The sequence below is a fragment of the Pituophis catenifer genome, unplaced genomic scaffold (genome assembly GCF_029215685.1).
Source record: "Pituophis catenifer annectens isolate HBS135680 unplaced genomic scaffold, rPitCat1.0.hap2 SCAF_3, whole genome shotgun sequence".
Lineage (NCBI taxonomy): Eukaryota > Metazoa > Chordata > Lepidosauria > Squamata > Colubridae > Pituophis > Pituophis catenifer.
In genome coordinates this window covers 156,954,860-156,977,313 of record NW_027256883.1, presented here as the reverse complement: position 1 = coordinate 156,977,313, position 22,454 = coordinate 156,954,860, and the positions used below count along the sequence as shown (strand labels likewise).

Sequence of the window (22,454 nt, the reverse complement as noted above, 5' to 3'; positions counted from 1 at the left end):
GATCCGGTCCGAACCAGGAGCATTTCACCCCTGTAATGGGCCTTTCAGAGTAAGTGGTCCCTACGTTTTCCCTTCATTGGCAGGGATCTCCTGCTTAAGGATACTTTTGCATGGCAAGTATCATGATTTTAATCAAGATTTCACACGGTACATTAAACTAATATGTAATTTGTGGTTCACAACGTCTTGTGAAAATAGTCTGGGCCATGCATGATGATGCAAGGATTGGAAGAGCTTCAGTGATCAAATGTATCCATCAACCATTCAATATATAAAAAAGACACCACCAGAGACAGCAGATAATTCTTCTTGAAAGAATTTGTCTAAACCCAGAATCAAAGGCCGTACTAGATTTACCCACCAGTAATTTTTACTACACCCAGTTGAATTTATGCTGCTTGACTAGGTGGCTCAGTGACTAAGACACTGAGATTGTCAATCAGAAAGGTCGGCAGTTTGGCGGTTCGAATCCCTAGTACAGGTCTCCTGTGTAAACTGGGGATTGACTAGATGACCTCTAAGGTCCCTTCGAACTCTGTTACTGTAACTGTGCTTGGTTAACTGCTTCATCCAGGTTTGGTGGAGAGGGAAAAATAACCTATGTTCTTCATGCTGTCCTACATTTGTGAGATTGTCTTATTTCAGAGTCTCGGGATAATCTATCCCAAAACTTTTTATGGGCTTTGATTTTTTTATTTCGTAAGGCAAGATACCATCAGTTGCCATTATTTTGGGATGGTAAATTTAATATAAGTTAATGATGTTCTAAGTACAATTTAAAGTTCAGCAAATTTTGTTAGTTTGTTTTTTTTAAGAGCAAGTTCTATTTAATACTACCTCCCCCCCCCCCCCCCCGGTTTTCAAGATAGAAAAATGAATACATATTGCTTCTTCGGCACTAAATATATATGAACCTGACAAATGGAGGTTTTTCCAGAGTTAGGATTTTGAGCTGCCTTTGACCTATCTTTGAGAGAACAGCTCCCATATCTTTCTTTCTTCAGTTTTCTCTCATTGAAAAGGAGGTACTCTGCACTATCATGCTTTGATTAACAGTCCTAATATCTAATCCAGTGTTTCTCAACTTTTCCAACTTTAAGATGTGTGGATTTCAACTCCTAGAATTCCCCAGCCTCATGAAGTTCTGGAGTCCACCAGCATTAAATCCTGATTACCAGACTCAGATGAGGTGGATGGGACACATAATCAGAATGGACAATCATCCTATGCCTTGCCAGTTGCTCTATGGCAGGGCTGTCAAACTCGTGACCCGCAGCCTGGATGCATCACGCACTGGCCATGCCCATGTCCAGTTTAGCAAAGGGGGGGGAGTTGTGATACATCACGTGACGACTCCGTGATGATGCGAGTTTGACACCCCTGTTCTATGGTAAATTGGAGATCAGAAAGAGAATTTAAGATCATTCATACAAGCACTACTGCAAGGACACTGTGAAGCAAACCCTACATCACTGTGACATGCAGGCAAGGGAACATCCAGGCAAGGCAACTGCTGACATAACCCACTGGCAAGTCCTGTGTTATGAAGCCTACACCGGTTTTGAAGATGGGTACCACCAAAAATGGATGGACAATGAGTGGCATCACAGAATAATACCCACAGTTATTATAACAATGAACTTCCAATGCCCCATTGTACTAGAATTTGTGTTTCCAGACTGGGACTGAAGAGCCATCATCCATCTTCACAGTGTGTCTTCTTCAGACTTGAAGGATCACCAATACTATGCTTCTTGCCCATATTAGAAAGACAATGAAGACTGTACTGTGCTCTTTGTTATAAAAAGCAATTCTAGCTTGGACCATCATTGTCACTGTCATGCCTCATCCAAATAAGGGCTCCAATACAGATTTACCTTGCCTTGTTTTGCCCATCAGTGAATGAATGATGAAGAAATTATGGTCTACTGTTATCATCTTTAAATTTAATAAAAATTAATAAAATAAATCATCTATTTTCTTCTGTGTCATTCCAAAGGTGGCTCTTTATTCTTATTTTTACTTGTGCAGCTGATATTTAGTACTAGATATAAACACTGACTCAGTTTTCAAAGCCCGACATCTAAAGTTAAGATCACACCGGTAACTTAGACCCATCAAATCATCCAGCAAGACCGAAAGAACCCATGACTTCGTGAGAGCAAACATTTCCTTCTTTTCTGAACTCACCTGATTTTTTTCTGAGTAACTCTTATGTTTTCCAGTGACTCATGGATCTAATGGTGTGCTAGAAGAGCAACAGACTGGCAGAGCACAGTAGAATCAAGGCTAAATAGTTCTGAAGAGGTTGTCACATACAGTCTAAAAGTCTATAAGTGTAGGTAATCATTCTCATCTCCAGTTCTTATGATTACCCATACACCATTGGAAAGCTGTTGACCTTTTTTTTAACAGATCCAATGTCGTTTTCTTAAAGTAACAGTATGTTTCCACTGAAAAGAAGGAGGCTTCCCAGATTAGCTGCAGAAAACCAAGATCGTATCCGAATATATTTTATTGAACACATGGAGAGCACTGAAAATGTGTTAAACAGCCAATTGCTTTTGTAAACATGGAAACTGATACCAGAACATAACCACATGTTAAACTTCAAAGACTGATTTTCCATACAGAACTTGTCACAAGCAATTTGCACAATGAAATCGATGTGATTCCACATATATCCAGATTGGAACCAAATAGAACCAATCAGAATTCCACACTCTCCCCTTTTTTCCAATATTCTCTTAATGAATTCTGACAGATGTTTGTTTTGTTTTGCTTTGTTTTTTAAAATAACCCAAGAACTTCCTTAGTATGCAAAACTAATAACATTTTGAAGACCAAAAAACACTGAAAAATAAAAATAACTCACACCCATTTGTCTTTTCAATGGTTTTGCTGAAAAGATATTGACCTTCCATGAAAATCTCTTTCAAATGTTAGATATTTTTTGATGATATCTTGAGAGAATTCTTAGGTGTTAGTATCTTGCTAGCAAAAAGACAGAACGTCACATGCAAGTGGCTGTGTCTTTTTTTTTAAATCTGCAATTGGAGTTAATTTACCATAAAACATTTCAATAATAATTAGGTACCAGCACAATGGAAATGTAATTAGCTGTTCAAACTTATTACAAGATAAACCACGAATACTTTCTTAAGTGAGATTTGAATGCTTGTCTTTGCTGAAAGCAATTCTCTTCATTCTTGCTATATCAATTGCTCTTAATGTGCAATCCTATGCTTTTTAACTTAGAATTTATCTTCCCCTGGATTAAATTACACTTACTACCAGGTAGTATGATGTAGAATCCTCGGGACCTTTGATGAATCTCTTTCCAGATAGAATTCACTTTAGATTATTCATCTGGTGGAAGCTGCATGATTCAGTCACATCTTCTCACAGGCTAAATATATGTTGCATGCATGTTCTACCTCTTATTGATCTGACATTCCATTATCCCCATGTTCTGACATATTCATCAGAAGGAACCCTTACCCAGCCCTGTAATGCAACCTCTTTACAAAAGAGATCGTGTTATAGAGGATTTATACAGAAGGCACAAATAAAGGACCTAAAACGTATCCAGGAAACTATGACGCAGCCCTACACGTGTTTTTTTTTTAAATACATACTTTCAAAGGGAAATCCTAGAGCTCGTTTTTATTAGAGATAACTTGGCCTGCCCAATTCAGCTCTGCCCCCATTTCAATCTGCTAGACTGTCATCTGACCTAAGAGAGTTTGCAGTATCAAGTCAAAAGCTAGGGGATCTGTATTGTAGCCTTTAATATAGCTTTTACTCCACCTAACAAATGGCCAATGCACAGAAGCATCTACAGGGATTGGAGGGGGAAAGTGGGAGAGAGAGAAAAGAAACTTGCGGCAACTGCCTCAGTTCTGCTTATTGGTCTAGAGCACAGGCCTCCAACCATGGCAACTTTAAGCCTGGCAGACTTCAACTCCCTGCTGGCTGGGGAATTCTGGGAGTTGAAGTCCGCCAGGCTTAAAGTTGCCATGGTTGGAGACCCCTGTTCTAGAGCATCTCATTTTGGTTGTAGATGCAGTCAAAGGGAAAGTGATAATCAGTCTCTTGACATAAAAATTATTTACTATTTTTTCATGAGTCAAAATAATAAGCAACAAAAGCAGAACATTGACATGCAATTTCCAGAGCTTTTCAAAATGATATCAAACATTCCTCATCAGCTGGAATTTAACACTTTTGTAAAGAAGATACCAATACTGTCAACCTCTCCCTTCATTTCTCTTTCATTTTCTGCATAATTTATGTTTATGTTCAATTTATGCTAATTTATGGATTCTGTTTTGAATTCATCCCATATCGTTTAAAAGACGGCAAGGTGCCATCAAGTTCTTTTGGTTCCCTTCCCTAAGTATTTTTTTGGCTAACATTGCAAAAACAGAAAACAAGATGAATCCAAACAAAAATTCCAATCTCTGCCAGAATTATGAAATGGAAGAATCAAAAGAATCAGAACATTTTATGAAATATAAGACACAGAAAAGAGGGGGCAGGAGAGCATTTAGATGACGAAGAGTTCTTGGACATTCCAACTGGAGCTTACATTTCTCAACTAAGCATGTAAACAATCACTGGACTGCTGCCAAAGAAAGCAAAAGCAGACAAGCCATCCACCTAAATATGATACATAGGAGACAAACAATATCTAGAAGTAAACAGTGAGTCAAACTGAAGTTGAACAAAGGACTTGGATTGGATTAGCAATGCTTGCCATGTTCTTCGTGCACCTTTAGAGCTTTTCAGCCTGTATTGACCCTAATGAGGGGCATCTGCAGGGTATAATCACAACAGCCAAGATGGTGGCTGAAACAGGTTATCAAAGCTCTGCCTGTTTTTTTTGTTTTTTGCATTTGCCAACTTGACTTCTTCTTCTTCTTTCTTAACCATAGTCTGCAGACACCACTCACAGTAATTATCCAAACATAAAGTCTGCTTTATTTGCAAACAAGCACCATCCTCATTAAAGTCACTGAGAAGTAAATTGGTCTGAAGTGATTGGAAAGAACAACAAAAGAGATTCTTTCACTGACAAACATTACATAAGAGCACACAATTTGTTGCATAAGGAAAGGTCTGGTTACTATTTTCCCCACGAGAAAGATCTCCTAAGATGCAAAGCTGGCCAAGTTTCTATTATGGACATTGTGGTCCCTTCTCAAATGGCATGTAATATATACATCTCTGTATGCCTCCATAGCGTACATCTTAAAGGACCGATTTAGGATAAGACAATCCTATAGATCCCAAACTACAGTAAATGTAAATCATCTTTCATTGATTTACACCATGTCCCTTGTTACATGGTGCATTTTGTCTATTCTCACATTTTCTCATTTTTTTAAATTTTCCATGATATAGTATATATCAGATGTTCATATACAACCCAACGTGTCTGACTCAGCTGCCAGATACATGTGTAACAACTGATTCCGAAAAGCAGAGGATGGAGAAAAGATAATATGCTATCTGATGTTCATTAATTTAAGTAACCTTTCTCATCTACCAAATGCAATAAGAATGTGATAAAATCAAGAGGAAAATTCATTTTGATAGCATTAAAGTAGTATATCAAATAGCCTCAAGAGAAGCAAAGTGACCACTTAAATCAGAATACCAATTCTCTTTCATTTGTAATCAATATTCCGTACAATCCACTCTTCTTTCTAACATTCATGAAAGAATCTGTAATTTTCTACTGCCTTGCATCACACAAACCTTATCATCACATTATTATTCACCAACCCATTAATATAATGAATCAGTAGCTGCATGCTATTGATTTATGTATTCCATCTTTCATTTTAATGTCACTGCTGAAAATTCAGACTTTTTCCACCAGTGTCTGGCACTTCCCATCACAGCTGTGTATTGATTACTAATTGCCACCTTATTGTGTCTTTCCCTTAAATTTCTCAATATATTCTAATGCATGAGCTGGTCAAATCTAAATTGGATTCCAGATGCTTGCTGTGTTGGAAACTTATCTAACCATCTGGTTGTGTTGAAGTGCCTTCTACCCACATACTCATAAATATTCTCCAGTTTGGTTTATGACATGGCAACGTCTCTGGGCAAATTCAGATGTATCGATTCTCCCCCTGCTGTATATTTTGCAACTGGACCATTGTTATCCATTGTAAAAAGTGTACAGGTCTTCGAATTCTCGTGGATTGGCGTGGACCTTTTGGAAGACATTGGAGAGTTGGTTGGGCTCAACTGCACAGCTGTTGTGTCTTGCACAGTATGTTCACTTGTTTCAATTTCAAAGGCTGTGTTCCCAGGCTTGATGAGTCCAATATTGGCTCCTGGCTTGAATTTTCTTGTGGTATGAGCAGGGGGCCTTCGGCTGCAAATGCAACAAGCTCCAAAGAAAGTGAATGCCACCACCAGAAGGATGGGACCAATGATGATGGGAGGGTTGTTGACAGGCAGGAAAGTCCCAAAAGCAAACGCTCCTACCAGAGTGATGTTAATACCTGCTAGCATGATGCAAAGCCCACAGGCACAGCAAAGAGCTGGAGAAGGCAAACCCTGAGGCCTGGTTTTTTTCTTGTTTGGTTTCTTGGATAAAGGAGTACTGTTCTTGTCCATGAACATGTTGGCAAGTGTCTCAAAAATGCCCCTGGACTTCACTGCAAAATATTCATGGGACCAATAAGATGGCCACTCTTTTGAATTTCTGTCAAAAAAATAAAAAGCAAGAAAGGCAAATAAGTAAACATACATCATTCATGCTACTTACAAAGATTCACACGGAGTAAAATATTCCAGTTCATGTATTCATCTCTGCAAGTGAGTGTTTACATTACAGCAGCTGGCTCTTCAGAGAAGCACATCTGTGCATTTACTAGAGATGTAAAATCTGAATGTGGAATTAATGTCAAATTAATAACATGGCAGCTTCTACTTGTCCCAAACTACCCCCAGAGATCAAAAGACAGATAAGGAGAAATCTCAGTTGGAATTAGTCGCGCCTTCCAGGCTAAAGGAACGGTTGTGTGCCATGCCTATGGGGTGAGCCAGCTCTGGCTTGAAACCTTGGTCAATCTAAATATCCTTGGTTGAGCAGTCACATTTGAAAGAATGGTTATTCCGTCCTCTGCTGCTGGCAATGAATCTTTGTAAAGCTACAGGAGTTCTGCGCTCAGCACCTGTCTCATCCTAACTACTAAATTCAATTGATGTGCTAACTCAATTGATTTATACCATTCCTTTCCTCTTTTTTCCCCCTCCAATCTCTCCCATCAAATATAGCCACAAACACTTCATTAAAGAACCGTGATGGATTGAAATGGATGATGCTAGTCTGGAAACCAGCCGAAAGACCATGTACAACACTTCAATTCAAAGGCCTGAAGCCTTGCACAGTCTTGCTAAACCTTGGCTTTATTAGGGATTCAATCAATATTCTGGCTACGTAACTATGGCAGCCTTCCACATCCTCCAGATGTATTGCATACCCTCTCGCTATCTAGCTTGGCTTCAAAGGGTGTGATGAGTAGTCCCATCATCTCTGCATAGGGACAAAAGTTTCAGTGTTAAGCGGCGACTATATAATTCATTGGCCCTTTGAATCAGTGGTGGGTTTCACTTACCTTTGCTACCAGTTCGCTCTTGATTAATATTTATACCTGTCTTATTTCGTTATTCTAAAACGTTTCTTGCATCCATTCATTATTTATTAAATTTATTTGGTTGCTCATCTCGCTCACATGTTACTCTGGGCAGAGTATACAATGAAAACATAAAAATCACAGCTTTCCAACATTAAAATTTATTAAAAGCAGTTAAACACCACATTTAAAAGTATATGGTAACAAAAAGACAGGGGCATGCAGTCTAACTATGCACAGGGTAACTATTTAACAGGTGCCCCATTTCCTTGGAATCCCAAGCCTGGTAGTATATCCAAGATTTGAGGGCTTTACAGAAGACCAGCTAGTCTGGTGCTAACCTCATGTTGGGGGAATGATGTTCCAGAGGATGAGAATCACAGCAAAAAAGTCTCTCTTTCTGAATCCCATTAACAGAAGTTCCTTGGCTGATGGAACCTGCAACTCGCCCATTCTAATGGGATAGCATTGAGGAGAGACAGTCCCACAAATAATTGCATCTGGTACCATGCAATTTAGGGCTTTAAAAGTTCTAACCAGCACCTTGAATTGGACCTGGAAGCAAACTAGCACCTGATTTGGCATGTATGTTCTCAGGAGGATCTTCAGCCAACACAATATACGTGCATACTTCAAACCGAAGAATACACTAAGGCAGAAGCTTGTCCACCCCAAGGATAAAACACCCACACACAAACTGAGCAACGTGCAGTACACGTTGCAGTAAGCCATGTGTAGATCTGTGCATTGGGGAAACAAAACAGCCACTTCATAAACACATAACACAACATAGGAGAACAAACCCATCAGGACAAGATTCAGCAGTCCATCTGCATTTAAAAGACAAAGGCTACCCTTTTGAAGACAGCAAAGTCCACATTTTGGACAGAGGGGACCACTGGTTTGAAAGAGGGGTCAAAGAGGCAATCTACAATATGTCAAAATTGAACACCCTCTCTCATCAGAGGGGGAGAGATACAACATCATCTATCTCCAGTCTACAACCAGTTCCAAGGAGGCTCCACACCCATGTGCAGAACTCAGGTGACCCTGACAACACAGATAAGCCTCCAGGTGGCCTTAACAACTCACTAAAAGAATGCAAATGACCAGCTGTCTGCTAGGAGTATAAATCCTTCTATTCCCCACCAGCCATTCACTGCTGAAGAAGCTTCTTGCATGAGAAGCGAAACATCTTCAAAGAAAAAACAGAAAGTCCAGTTGCCTCTTGAAAAAGCACCTTTGGGACTATGCTCAAAGATATTCCATTTACCTTGGTGGACTTGACATCAGCCCATCGCTATATCAGACTTGGAGCTGAAGCAACTAAGGCTACATATTCAGAGTAAGTCAAAAAATTTTAATAAGTAGCACCATGGATATCCTTGACAATTTTTCATATCCCACCCCAGCAACTTATCTTAGTTTTTTTTTTACTCTTACTTACTTTATTTGCAGTTTTGTCCTTCATTCCCAGCTAAATTAGGTTAAACTCAAATAATTACTTGGGTAAGAACTTGCTGCTTCTGTGTTCCAAATATTGAATCCTGCCCAGAAGATAGAATAGCCTCAAGCCACGGTTTTAATGTAGAAGATGGCTTGCTTATGCTTTAGAACTGGAAGCATGGGGAAATCCTCTAACGAGTTTCCTGAACTTTAAAATAATTGTAAAGCTAAAATAATTATTTAAGTCTGGAGAGGAGAGAGCTGCTGCAATCACACATGGGAGATAGGAGATACAAGGACATTGTCTTGAATTGGCTCAGATTATAGTTGTGTTGTCCACTCGAACAAACATTTATGCCTCTTAAAGTTATTTTTATGGTTAAAAGAGCACTTAATCTTTAGATGTTGGGACAAAATCTGTCACAATTTCCTGTGAGTGGGTTTCATCAGATTTAGATGTTTCTTAAAAATTTCATAGGATTTGGGGGAAAAGAACACTGAACTCAGAATAGTTGTAATATTTAATATTTCTCTATTGTAGTGTCTTTTAGGTAGCCAAGAAAACAATCAAGCAAATTTATCCCAAGTTTGAGGTACAAATGACCAGGCTCATATGATACAAAGACCTAGCTCTCTGGAGAAAGCTTTAATGCTGAGAAAGGTGGAAGGAAAAAGAAGGAGAAGACAAACAGTCTGTTGAGCCTGGATAGCTCAACAGACTAAGCACTGTAACTTAACACTAGCTGTCTGCAATTAAAGTAAGATCGAATCTCGCCAGGCTCAAGGTTGACTCAGCCTTCCATCCTTTCTAAGGTAGGTAAATTGAGGACCCAGTTTGTGGGGGCAATAAGCTGACTTTGTATAAAAATATACAAAAGTATGAAGGCTGTTGCTTAACGCACTGTAAGCCGCCGGAGAAGGGCAGCATATAAATCAAATTTAAAAAAAAAAAAAACATGGAGGGAATCACTTATAATTGTGACGGGTGCACTATTAGAAGACCAGACGAATCAAGTTAAGGATAGATCATTATGAAAAACATATGTCTATGTGACCTCTAAGACAGGGGTGTCAAACTCAAGGCCTGTGGGCCGGCGGGGTGCTTAGATCTGGCCTATGGGGCTGCCCTGGAAACAGTGAAGGACCAGCCCGTGGTGCCTCTGCCAGTGAAAATGGAGCTCGGGAGGGTCATGTGCAGCCCTCCCAGACTCCTTTAGGCTGCGATGGCCTCCTGCAGTCCTCCACCAGTGAAAACAGAGCCATTTTCACTAGCAGAGGACTGCAGGACACCATTGTGGTTGAAAATGGAGCTCGGGAGCCCGTTTTTGCTGGCAGAACACTCAGGCCACCACAGGCACACACACCCGACAAGAGTGATGTCAAGCTGGCCATGCCCACCCTGGCTCTCTGAGGTCAAATACAACCCTGATGCAGCCCTCAATGAAATCGAGTCTGACACCCCTGCTCTAAGACACTGACCTGATGGCCCACAATCAGTTAGTGCCTTCTAGAAGTGTTGGGGTTGCAAGTCCAAACTCATGAAATTTTTGAGAATTGCAATCATAACACATCTAAAGGAAACAAGGTTAGGAAAATTGTTCCGAAAAAGAACAATTGTTCCATAAGTGACATGCACAGAACAAACAATGAGAAGCATAATATAGTGCGGTATGTGACAATATATGGCTGTAACTGGCTGGACAAAATTTGGCAGTAAACAATAAACTCCCAACGTGTCTATTACTTCATCCAACTTCTGACTATTTTCCACAAGTGTCATTTCAATGAGAGCCAAATCATGTCTCTGTATTAATATCCTAAATAAGCAAGTACTATTGATTGATGTGAAGCCATAGCAAAGCTCTGATTTCTCTGTCAATTGTTTCAATCTGGCAAATAGATTCTGCTTCTGTATATTCTGTACATGCAATGTATTTAGTAATTTATCATTTCTATTATGCATTTTAAATATTTGTAATTATCTTAATTAGCATACTTGCATCACTTCTTACAGAAACTATGTAAGAAAATTCCACAATCATTAGTTTACCTATTTTTTGATAGAAAATTGTATAAAATAAAATTTTATTTATTTATACATATATCATCTGTTCTCCTTTTGTTGTTGTTCTCTTTTGACATTCACAGTTACCATGAATGTTACAACATGCCCAAGAGTTTTGGAGAGATGAGATTCTCCAAATAAAAGACTCACAATTTATCCATAAAGTTTTATTCCCAAATCATTAATGACATAAGTCAAGGTCTCTCTGTCCACTCTTAGAGTAGGAAAACTTGGAACATTTTCATGGCTAGTGTTGCAAGGATGAGTTTCTAGATGTTTACACAGGTGTTTGTTTATATTATTTATATAACTTCCCATCTTGCAACAGTGACTGAAGCACAGCCTGTGTCAGAACAGGCTCTTTGAGTATCCAGATATTCAAAGAAACAGTTCCAAAGAGAGGAATTCTTAAGGGAGAGAAAACTTTCAGTGTAGAAATCTCTTTTGCCTGTTGAGCAAATTATTATGGGCCTATTCCAGCAAGTAAAAGCAAGGGGGAAAAACCCTAAATGCAATTTAATGAATATCAAAATTAGCACAATGACTTCCCAAGTGTTTTATAATTTTCTCTCTTTTCACTTGGCCTTTGATAGAAGGACTTTTGTGTAGCCAACCATGGAGGCAAGAAAGAACAAGGGACAAAACACTCTTTCTGATGTCATGATACAAATTCTGCCCCTTCAGCATTGCCATACAATTTCTCAACATACTGTAAGTATAAATAGGCTCAATTCACATTCTGATGCATATCGACATCTTCATGATTGGGTAACAGAGATGTTTGGGTGCTAGACAGGTTTGAAGGACATGGGGGTGGGTTGTGTTCCTAATTGAGCAATCCTCCAGTAAGTTTTATTGAGTCAATGAATTAGGATTTCTCAGGCAAGAAAAAGTTGGGATGATTTGAATCCCTTTCTGTAAAAATGAAATACAGGGATTAATATTAGGTATGGTTGTGTGGATCTTTAAAAGAGTGCACAGATAGCCCTTGACTTACAACAATTCGTTTAGTGACCATTCAAAGTTACAATGGCTTTGTAAAAAAGTGACTTATGACCATTTTTCACACTTATGACCATTGCATCATCCCCGTGGTTATGTGATTTACATTCGGATGCCTGACAAGTGGTTCATATTTATGACAGTTGCAGTGTCCCATGGTCATGTGATCTCCTTTTGTGACCTTCTGACAAGCAAAGTCAATGGGGAAGCCGGATTCACTTAACAGCTATGTTCCTAAATTAACAACTGCAGTGATTCACTTAACAAATACGGCAAGAAAAGTCAGAAAATGTGGCAAAACTCACTTAACACATTTCTCACTTAGCAACCTAAATTTTGGGCTCAGTTGTGGTTATAAGTCAAGGACTACCTGTATTGCTTTGAGGTTGGTCAAGGGAAGTGTTCCTTTATACTAATGCCAGAAAATCAAGTGTCAGTCCACTTCTACAATAACTAGCTCTGCTTCAACTTTGTAATAATAACTTCTTTGTGTGCCAACTGGCCAATTAAAGCAACTCCGTTCCTCCACAAGGTGAAGCATATTATTGAAACCAGTTGCACCTGAATGGCACACCTCTAGAGTTAAGCCTAAAATCCAATTATCCAAAAGACTGTAGCACAGTCAGAATATGTTTCTAGGCTTAAGGGTAATAATGCTATGCTTGATGTTAAAGGCTGCTCAGGAGAGCTAAACAGTATTTCTAATAGTCAAGAAGAGCGATATGGATGTCTTGCATCTCTTTCCTTATCATGAGTGGAAGTAATTCTAGGCAGTTTAGCAACTGGAGAAGGAAATGGCAACCCACTCAAGTATCTTTGCCATGACAACCCCATGGACAGTACCAAAAGGAAAAAAGATATGACGCCAGAAGATGAGCCCCTCAGGTCGCAAGGTGTCCAATATGCTACTGGGGAAGAGCAGCAGAGGGCTAGCAACTCCACCTACATGCCATCATATATGCAAGTTCAAATTTGGATGAAGTTGGATTCCTTTTGTGTTGTGTTTGACTGAAAATATACCAGATGAGGGGAAAAAATGTCTTAAGAGGTCCACAATACTCTAGTTTAAAGTTAAGTTAGTTTGTTTTCAAAACAAAAATAACTTTTAACTAGCATGCATGCAAGTATCCCAGGTTAAAACCAGTTCCCACTATCATCCCCCTTTTCTGTCACATTCAATAAGAGCAGAACCCAGGAAAGTAGAATAGAGCAAAAATAAATGTGACGGGGTCATGTAATGGCTCTTCCAAGGCAAAGAGTCAAGCATTGAACTGAAAACTCTGTTCTAAGGAGGGCCTGACACAGTTGTAGCTCATTCCCTTTACATTCCCTTAACACTGGTGTAATTAAGGATGCTTTAAATCTGTCTCACTCATGGACTGGGGGGTGAGATGAATGTTGCATCAAATGGGCATAGCAGGAAAAAAAGATGTTGCCAGATGTGTTTGCTCCATAATGAAACGCCAGTGGGAAAAGCCCAAGAAGCCTAGTCAGATGCATCAGAAGAAAAACCATTCACTCCAGCATCCCTTATGTCCCACAGTGGTCCATTTACTGTAAGACATTTGAGCCCTTAAGTCAGAAAGACTTCAGCCATACAGATTAGCATAGCCCAGCAGGGGGAGGTATAAGACTAAAGGTTTGCATGCTATACTTGCAAACATTTGGGTTCCCAAACTTCCAATGCTGTAGAATAACTCATCCATTATTTCCATGTACTATGGTTTTTTGTCTTATTTCATTGGAATCAATCCTACCCCACGTCTCCTATTGTTATTTGGACTCTTGTTATAATTAAGCTAGTAGCAATTGTAGACAGGGTGTTAGGCTACAGTCGCCAAAAAATAAACTGAGTCTGGTAGCATCTTTCCAGGCTAACAACTTTTTTTGAAAGGTATCAGCTTTTGTGAGCTGCAACTCACTTCATTGGATGCCTGGAGTGACTTAAATGAAGTAGAGTGGTGATGAAGAAAATAAATTGTCTCGTGTGTAACCTGAATCGGCCTGTCTTTTCCTCTTCCTTTCCCCCCCCCACCCCCCACTCCTTCTCCCAGCCTCATCCCAATATAAATCAGTTTATTCTACTTCGGTCCAACTGTTCCATGCATTCGATAAAGAGAACTGTAACTCACAAGACCTTAATAAAATTTGTTAAGCTGAGAAGCTATTAGACTCCTTCTAGTATGAGCCATGGTGGTGCAGTGGTTAGAGTGCAGTACTTCAGGCTACTTCTGCTGACTGCCGGCTGCCTGCAATTTGGCAGTTCAAATCTCACCAAGGCTGAAGGTTGACTCAGCCTTCCATTCTTCTGAGGTGGGTAAAATGAGGACTCAAATTTTGGGGGGTAATATGCTGACTCTGTAAACTGCTTAGAGAGGGCTGTGAAGCACTATAAAGCGGTATATAAGTCTAAGTGCTATTGCTATTGCTATTCTGATGTTCAGATTAATAGCAAGCCTCCTGCCTCTGCTAAAGAAATCAAATGGAAATTAAGAATTCTTGTATTCAAAGAAACTCTTAAGAGGTATCTAGGACAGTAGGATAGCCTCTTACTCCTCCATTTATCAGGCATAGCCTCCTTTCTTTTCTTATTTTTAAAAGATGCTCATATCAAGATGGATTGTACCTTTGGCATTATCTACCCTATTCTCCACCATGCAACTAAATTAAAATCTGATTTTAAATGTCAGACTGTTAAACCCTTAGAAGAACAAGGTCTGACAGTGGTATTTAACTTATAAGAAACTTACAGTTCTGAATGTCCACATAACAGAATGATTGAGGATGCAATTCGTCAGACTGCGATCTCCCACTTTGGTGAGATTTCCCCCAATTTAAATAATGGTTTTTAATGTTGCATTTCTGCATATGCCTCAGCATACAGAAGGTTAACCAATAAATGTTTTCTTTTGCCATTATATCTTGAGGATACAGTTCTTCTTATTTCCATTACAGGATTGGGACTCCAAAAACATGTACAAGCTGTTTGCAGCCCTTTCAAGCAGACATTTTTGCCCCCTTAGGATCATGCAGCATCCTTTTGGAGATCGAAGCTCTGATGTAGTAGTGCTAGAATCTACGTTCTACCAGATTTCAAGATAAAGCTAAAACAGGAGCAGGACAGGGATGGCATTGCAGGCGTTGGCATATAGTTTGGGCATTAAAGCATTGTTTTCAGCCAAGTTTAAAGCCCTGCTAAAGAGCCAACTGACTGTGAAGATGTTGCTTTAGAATGGAAACTGTTATGAAAATGGTAATGCAGATTTCTTTTTTAATATGAAGTCAAAAATGCCAGCCAGGCAGCTAGCGTGAATTGTGTTTGTGGAATGCTTCAGAACCTGTTGCCCTTACTTTTGTCTGCCTATTTTTCTTTAGGATACCCTCTCGTTGGGCAAAGGGTCCCTGCAGAAAGAATATTTATGCATTCCTCTGCGGTGACCCCAGTTAAAAAATTAGAATTTTTTGAAGGGTATTCTCCATTTACAGGTATGAATAAGGCTGTCGCTTGGATTTATATCCCAGGCAGCAACATCTCATGATCTCTTTTCATTCACATAAGAGCAATAGCAATGCACTCAAGACCAAAAATAGGATAGACTAACTTAAACTAAAATAAATTAATACATTAAAATGACATGCTACCCTCACAAGATCAATAGCTCTGCGTAATTGTTTATTACAGTAATCACAGAGTGTGCATTTACTGAGTTGTTTGGAGAGATAGGGTGACCCTACTATGTGGTTGGGGGGGGGGGGGGCTATCCATTACAGAACCTCAGAACAGAGACATCACTCTGCAAATACAAAAGAATTCAAGTCAGAGAAAAAAAGTCATTGTTTTCAAGCTGCATTTCTACACAGAATAGCCAAAGATTGCCTGGCTTGCTGCCTTTGGAAACAAGATGCCAATCTAAGAAGCCTAGAGGCACTTTACACAATCTGTCGGCTTGCCCATGAACTGATATTCAACACATTTCATTCCACCTATTCTTCACCTGCCCAAGATCAATTAAATATGTTGCCTTTGCTTAGTTCAAGCAGCATGAGCACGAAGGACAGCTTCACAGTCTCTCCTTAAAATAATCTTGCTGTCTGAGGTCACAGGACCAGCCTGGGCGGGAATTTTCACTTATTACATCATTATTTTTCTAACTGACAGGTGATCTACGAGTTTTTATGTCCCCAAATATTTTAATCAAAGCTGTTTTCTTCCTACTGAAGTGGGGATTTTACATCAGTGGGATTTGTTTTTGTTTCTTTCACTTTTATATCTCCCTGAGGATGATTCATAAAACAAAATAATTAAGAAACACATTTCCTTTACAATGTTAATGTTCTATCTTTTTCCCTCAAGTGGGATAGGTTCCAGGCTCCAGCTATGCTTCACATATAATTGTTTTCCAAAACTGCTCATTTCTTTAATTTTCAATGAAGCCTATTTCTGAGTACTGTACACATATATAATTATACTCAGTTAATTTCAGTTAGTGTCAGAAAGAGACACGTATTTGGAAATAGGCTTTATCTGACACACTGAAACTTAATAATACAGGTAGCTCATTAGATAATCTGAAAAAGAAATTCTTCATAATATAGCCCAGAGTCTCTTTTCTAGAATTGTGTATTACAAGCTACATAAGCTGGCTAAGCCAAAGCCAATATTTGAGCTAAACAGAGTAATTCTTTTGACTGTAATTTACTTCCTCCTTAGACAACATGATTTTCTTACGTCTACTATACTGTACATCCAGAACAGCAGCTTAACTGATGGGTAGATGTTTGGAATATGGTAAATAGAAGGGTATCATTAGGAAATACGTATCTAAATGGATATATTCTATCCAAATGCGATCCATGTTCAGGTGGCTAGCAATAGCAATAGCAATAGCACTTAGACTTATATACCGCTTCACAGGTCTTTACAGCCCTCTCTAAGTGGTTTACAGAATCAGCATATTGCCCCCAACAATCTGGGTCCTTGTTTTTCCGACCTTGGAAGAATGGAAGGCTGAGTCAACCATGTTAAATTCAAGAGGTAGTAATAAAATATTGCATTAGCCTTAAATTATAATATTTTTACTTTCAACCCATTGAGGTATAATCTATCAAAAGTCTTTGTGGTTACATTATACAAAATGTGCTATGTATTATTTGTAGCTATTAATAGAGTGGAATCTATCAGTGTATCAATATTTTCCCACACACTAAATTAGTTTTACGTAATAGTAAGCAAATAAGCACATTGGCACCAATAAATTTGGCATGAGGTTTTTTTTTATTATGCCAAAGTATGGGAAACAAGACACTGCTGTATGCTGCTGATAAACCTTCTGAGAATATATATATATATATCCATGTTTCCCTGAAAATAAGACCCTGTCTTATATTTTTTGAACCCTGAAATAAGCGCTTGGCCTTATTGCCATGCGCTCAAAAGCCCAATTGGGCTTATTGTCAGGGAATGTCTTATTTTGGGGGAAACAGGGTATATATGCAATGCTTCACAGCATTTTCTTTTCCTGGACACTAATGTGCATGTAGGGAAAATATTAGGGATGACTTAAAGTCTGCCCTTGTTAGGGAATTATGATGACTATTAGGCTCATTTCAACTTTCTGTACAGAGCTGTCCTGTACAGACTCCTCACTGTTATGGACTGCTATAGGTCTTAAGAGTATTTACAGCAAAATAAAATATTTGTAGTGGAACATAATATGAGGGAAAACTAAGCACATCGTGCATTAGAACTATGTAGTAGAAAACAAAACAGTGCTTCTTTGCACTGGGAATATTGCCTAATTAAACTCATTTTGCGAATGTATTTAAAAAATCATCAAATCTCTGCTCATTCTGTGCTAATTCATATTTAAAATGACTCTTAGTGTCAACACCCCTACTTTCCTGAATCATATTCAGTAGGTATTGCTTCTCAGTAAGGATGTACATTGTTACACTCTACAGGATTTATATTAAAGCATTTCATCTTACTGAAAGATTCAGGCAACATCTGGTTTTCTTTGTTGGATTCACTTTGTTTTCAAATAAAACAGGAATCTCATATTAAACTGAGGGAGATGGGTGGTGAAGAAGTAAGAAATGTGAAATATAAAATTTGTTGATTATTAAAAGCTTTTAGCTTATAGAAATGTAGATGTTAGCGTATCTACTACGGATATATATTACACTGATGGTAGTAGCAACAGTTGATGTTAAAAACCTCCAAGAACATCCCATTCTGTAACTATATTCCATTCCACAAAATTATTTCTGGGCAAAGGGAACTATAGGATTAGTGGGATGGAGATTATGACCACGTATTCGCGCACCGTATTTCATGAATGCATCAATAAGCAGACATTTCTAGAAAACCAGTATTCCAATATTTTCTCAAGATAAAATCTGGTACAGTATGTTAATGGGGGACTTCAGCTCAAAGAAAATTTGATGAGTATATTTTATAGAAAAGCTTTACTCATAAGCAAGTTCTATGAGTTCATGTTCAATCTGAGAGCTGTTGACATATATTTACTCAAAGCAGTTCAACTGCATGAAAATTGGGGAAATTGTCGAAGTAAACATGGACATTGGCTAAAGAGTAAACAATATTATACTTTGAAAGAGTCCAACACATTCCTAAATGGTAGTAAAATATGTTCCCTTTTTCTGTTACAGATCTAATTACTCCAGTGGAGGTTCAGGCTAGAAATTCATTCTTAAGATTGGAGGAAAGATACTGAATTAATGCACACAAACATTTAAAAAGTTACATATATAAAGCAGGGTATGCATAGCCGTGTACCATATTTTTTTTTTTAAAAAAAAATGGTGATCAAGCGATGCCATGTTTATGGAAGTCGTGTGAAGGCATCACCAAAGTGGGCAGGGCATAAATGTCTAGGGTTTTGCGATGGGGTATGTACATTTTAAGCTTTTTTTAAAAAAGAGAATACATGACTTCTTCCAACAAAAGTACCGTATTATGAAGTCATACCACTAACTCCCGACAGTTTGTCCTCAAAATTTAACAGTGCAGTTTTCAAGATTTCTGGGAGTCCAAAAAGTAGTTCTGAAACTGCCTATGATCATGCTTATCTGTGATCTTAGGAGAAACTTCTCCATTTTAGTCTAAATGGAGAGCAGATATATTATCATATTTAAATCTGTGAACAATAATTTTATAGTGATCACTGAAGAGGAAAAAATCAGGTCTAAAGAAATGTGCTAGATTTTCTGAGAACTGGTAATCAGTCAATTTTCTCTTCTCCTCCTCCCCCTCTTCTCCTCCCCCTCTTCCTTAGTACAATGATGGCTTCTATTGCATCTCAATTAAACCAGGTACTTTACAGAGAATTAAATGCCAGCCTCTCCCCTCATATAGAAATCCATTCATTAATAAAGCAAAATTTTCTGAAAAATAAATGGAATTACTGACAATCTCTCAAATAATTGGAAGTGCATTAATTAGATTTTACATACACACACACACACAGAAACACGTGTACATAAACACTAAAGTGGGTTTTTCTTTTAAATGAATTGATTTACCTGCACTTGAGCCACACTTCAGTAGAAGAGCTGTATCCTTAAACAGAATTCTTTTTCACATTGAACCATCACATGAACCATCAGAAGAAAAAGGAGAAGAAGAACCAGGAGATCTGAACACAGGAATCCCCAAAAGAGAGAAAGTACCCTGGGATCTGCGGACTTCAACTGGGCATCACAACTGTGAGAAACTTGGGCTGAGCTGCAGCATCGGTGAGGTGTTGAGCTCTCTGGGAGGTGGATCATCTCCTTGACGCTGCCTACACCAATTTTCTGAAGCATCAGCTGGTCCAGGCGGAAGGTTGGATGGAATCTGCAGCTTCAGAAAGTCTCCTCCCACCCCTCCCGGGAGGATGCCATGTCTTTTCCTATGGATAGGAAGATTCACGTGCAGCATATTTGCTCTCTCTCTCAGCCTCTGCATCCACACAACACAGCAAATGAGCGCAACACAGCAAATGAGCTTGCCTCTCACCAGAACTTGAGAGGAAGCCAAATCGCTAGAACTCTGCAAGGAGGCAGGGTTATCTCTTCTCTAATACGTAGAGTTGCCTGTATCAACCCAGGAGAAGCTAGGGCTCTTTTCCATACCCTCTGTCGCTGCTCAGGGCTATGGTGCTGAAAATAGCAACAATTCCCACTGTAGCTGTTTTCTGGACCGTCAACACCAGGGGCAGTGTGGATTGGATTTTTCAATCAAATCTAACTCTTGTTGCGCTCTATCCTCCTCCTTCCTCCTCTCTTTTTCTGCCTAGCAAAATTATCAATTAATAAGGCAGTGCCCATAGGGAAGCCCCATGATCCTTCTAATAGCAGGGGAAATCTTTGAAAAATACATCTCGTTTGATTCTCAGAGGGAAAGAAGGCACAAAAAAGCCTAATAGACAGAGGAGGTGGCGGGGGGGGGGATAAGGATCATTGTTTGCTCTCTGCCCCTGTCTTTGTTCCTTGATAGAAAGTGTTTTCCCAGAAAGCAACACCCCCCCCTCTCATTCAGTGCTAAGAAATTAAAAGTAAGAATGGAGACAGAATGGCATTCATTTAGTTTCAAAGGAACCTTTCTGTAGGTGTAAACATTAGAGGGAAATAACAGGAATGAGATATTAGATGCTTGTAAAAGGAAGGTGATAGATTCAGACAAAAGCTCTGTATTGTTTAGGAGACAGCAAATAAAGGGGATTACAAAATGAAACTAATAATTTATTAGTCCACTAACTTCTCAGTTTAGGGCATTTATTAATGCCAAAGGGCAAAATGTCTCATACAGCCGTAAAGACCAATCAAGTTATTATATAAACATATAAGATTCCATGGATCGAGATAATTATAATCCACCAGCACTTTGTCAATACAAAAGGTGTTAGTCTTTTCAAGTGTCACAAGCATGTACTGTTTTTGCTGCAAGAAACCAGCATGGCTACACCGCAGGAATATTTTACTTTAACTGGTGTAGTTAATAGTAGACTAGTCAAGTTTAAACACAATACATTGAGACAATTGAATTTGAAAGTGATAGAAGATACACACAGCTTCAGACTAAAGAGAAGATGGAGTGCTATTAAAACTCAGTTTTAAACAAATCAGCTTATGAAAAAGTTGAACCTACTCATTTGTGTGCTGAGTCCTGATTTTAATTAGAGCAGTGTGTGTGTGTGAAGTAAAACATTCTTCATATTAAGCTCAATTCCTGATGATTTTATGAGCACATTTATGTAGCCCATAAGGTATTATTTTCACTAGTATTTTGGCATCACTTGTTTAGGCAAGATACTCCCAGTTTTTGAGCCCAGGCTAAATTGGCCAGGGGTTGCCAACTTCTACAGCATATGTACTATGTAAAGTCAGCATCAGGGGTGGGTTCTACTTACCTTTACTACTGGTTCGCAACGTGCCCACGCATGCTCTCTTCTGTGCATGTGCAGAAGCTTCTGCGCATGCACAGATCTACTTTGATGACGTCCAGGTGAGTGGGCGGAGCCTCCCGCCATTTTTACTACTGGTTCTTGCAAAACGGTCCAAACCGGGGGCAACTCACCACTGGTCAGCATAAACCTTATTCTACCTTAAGCTTTCACTTGATATAGCAAAGGTGGCCTGTTTTCTGCCTCAATGCTTTCTTTTAGAAGTGTATGTGAGGGGTGAGGGTGACTTCTCTTGACCAACTATCTCACTTCAAGAAGAACATCTTCAGTACATGACTATGCAGAGACCACCTTTGTTGAGGGAAGTGGCAAAACCACTATTCCATGCAGAAGCAGGTGAGGGACCTTTAAAAGATTTCATCCCTCACAACTTTCACAAAAGCCTAAAAAACATTCTGTGCTTTGCACTGTCCTAATATATATTTTTGTCTTAAAAGGCAGTGAGGTATTTTGCCTGCATTCTGAACATCTTCGGTCTCGACCTCAGCACTAAACCACCACTTTACCATCTTATTCAACTACTTGTCGATAGCAAACCATTTTTCTTTCTAGAGATCAGTTGTAGAAATACATTACTAGAGGTGCTGCTTTACATACAAGCAAAATCCAAGGTCATTCTAGTAGTAATAGTAGTCATATTTATTACAGGCAGGTTATTGCATTTATAATCTGCCTTTCATTCAGGAGCTGAAGACAATGAGCAGAGCCCTCCCTTCTCCTATTTATCTCACAAAAATCCTGTGTGGTAAGTTTGGGAGGAAGTGATTGGTACTCATCACACAGAAAGCTTTTATGGCTGAGGTTAGGCTGATA

General features: G+C 39.0%; 1 protein-coding gene across 1 annotated transcript; it reads right to left on the bottom strand.

Annotated features, from left to right (window-relative positions):
- Positions 1-6,096: 6,096 nt before the first annotated feature.
- On the bottom strand, positions 6,097-6,645 carry TMEM275 (transmembrane protein 275). The gene has a single exon (XM_070941087.1). The coding sequence runs from the start codon at positions 6,643-6,645 to the stop codon at positions 6,097-6,099; it is 549 nt and encodes a 182-aa protein (XP_070797188.1).
- Between the last annotated feature and the right edge of the window lie 15,809 nt (positions 6,646-22,454).

Bases quoted from the DNA above. Each gene is read 5' to 3' on its own strand.
- TMEM275 (XM_070941087.1), bottom strand. From the start codon at position 6,645: ATGTTCATGGACAAGAACAGTACTCCTTTATCCAAGAAACCAAACAAG.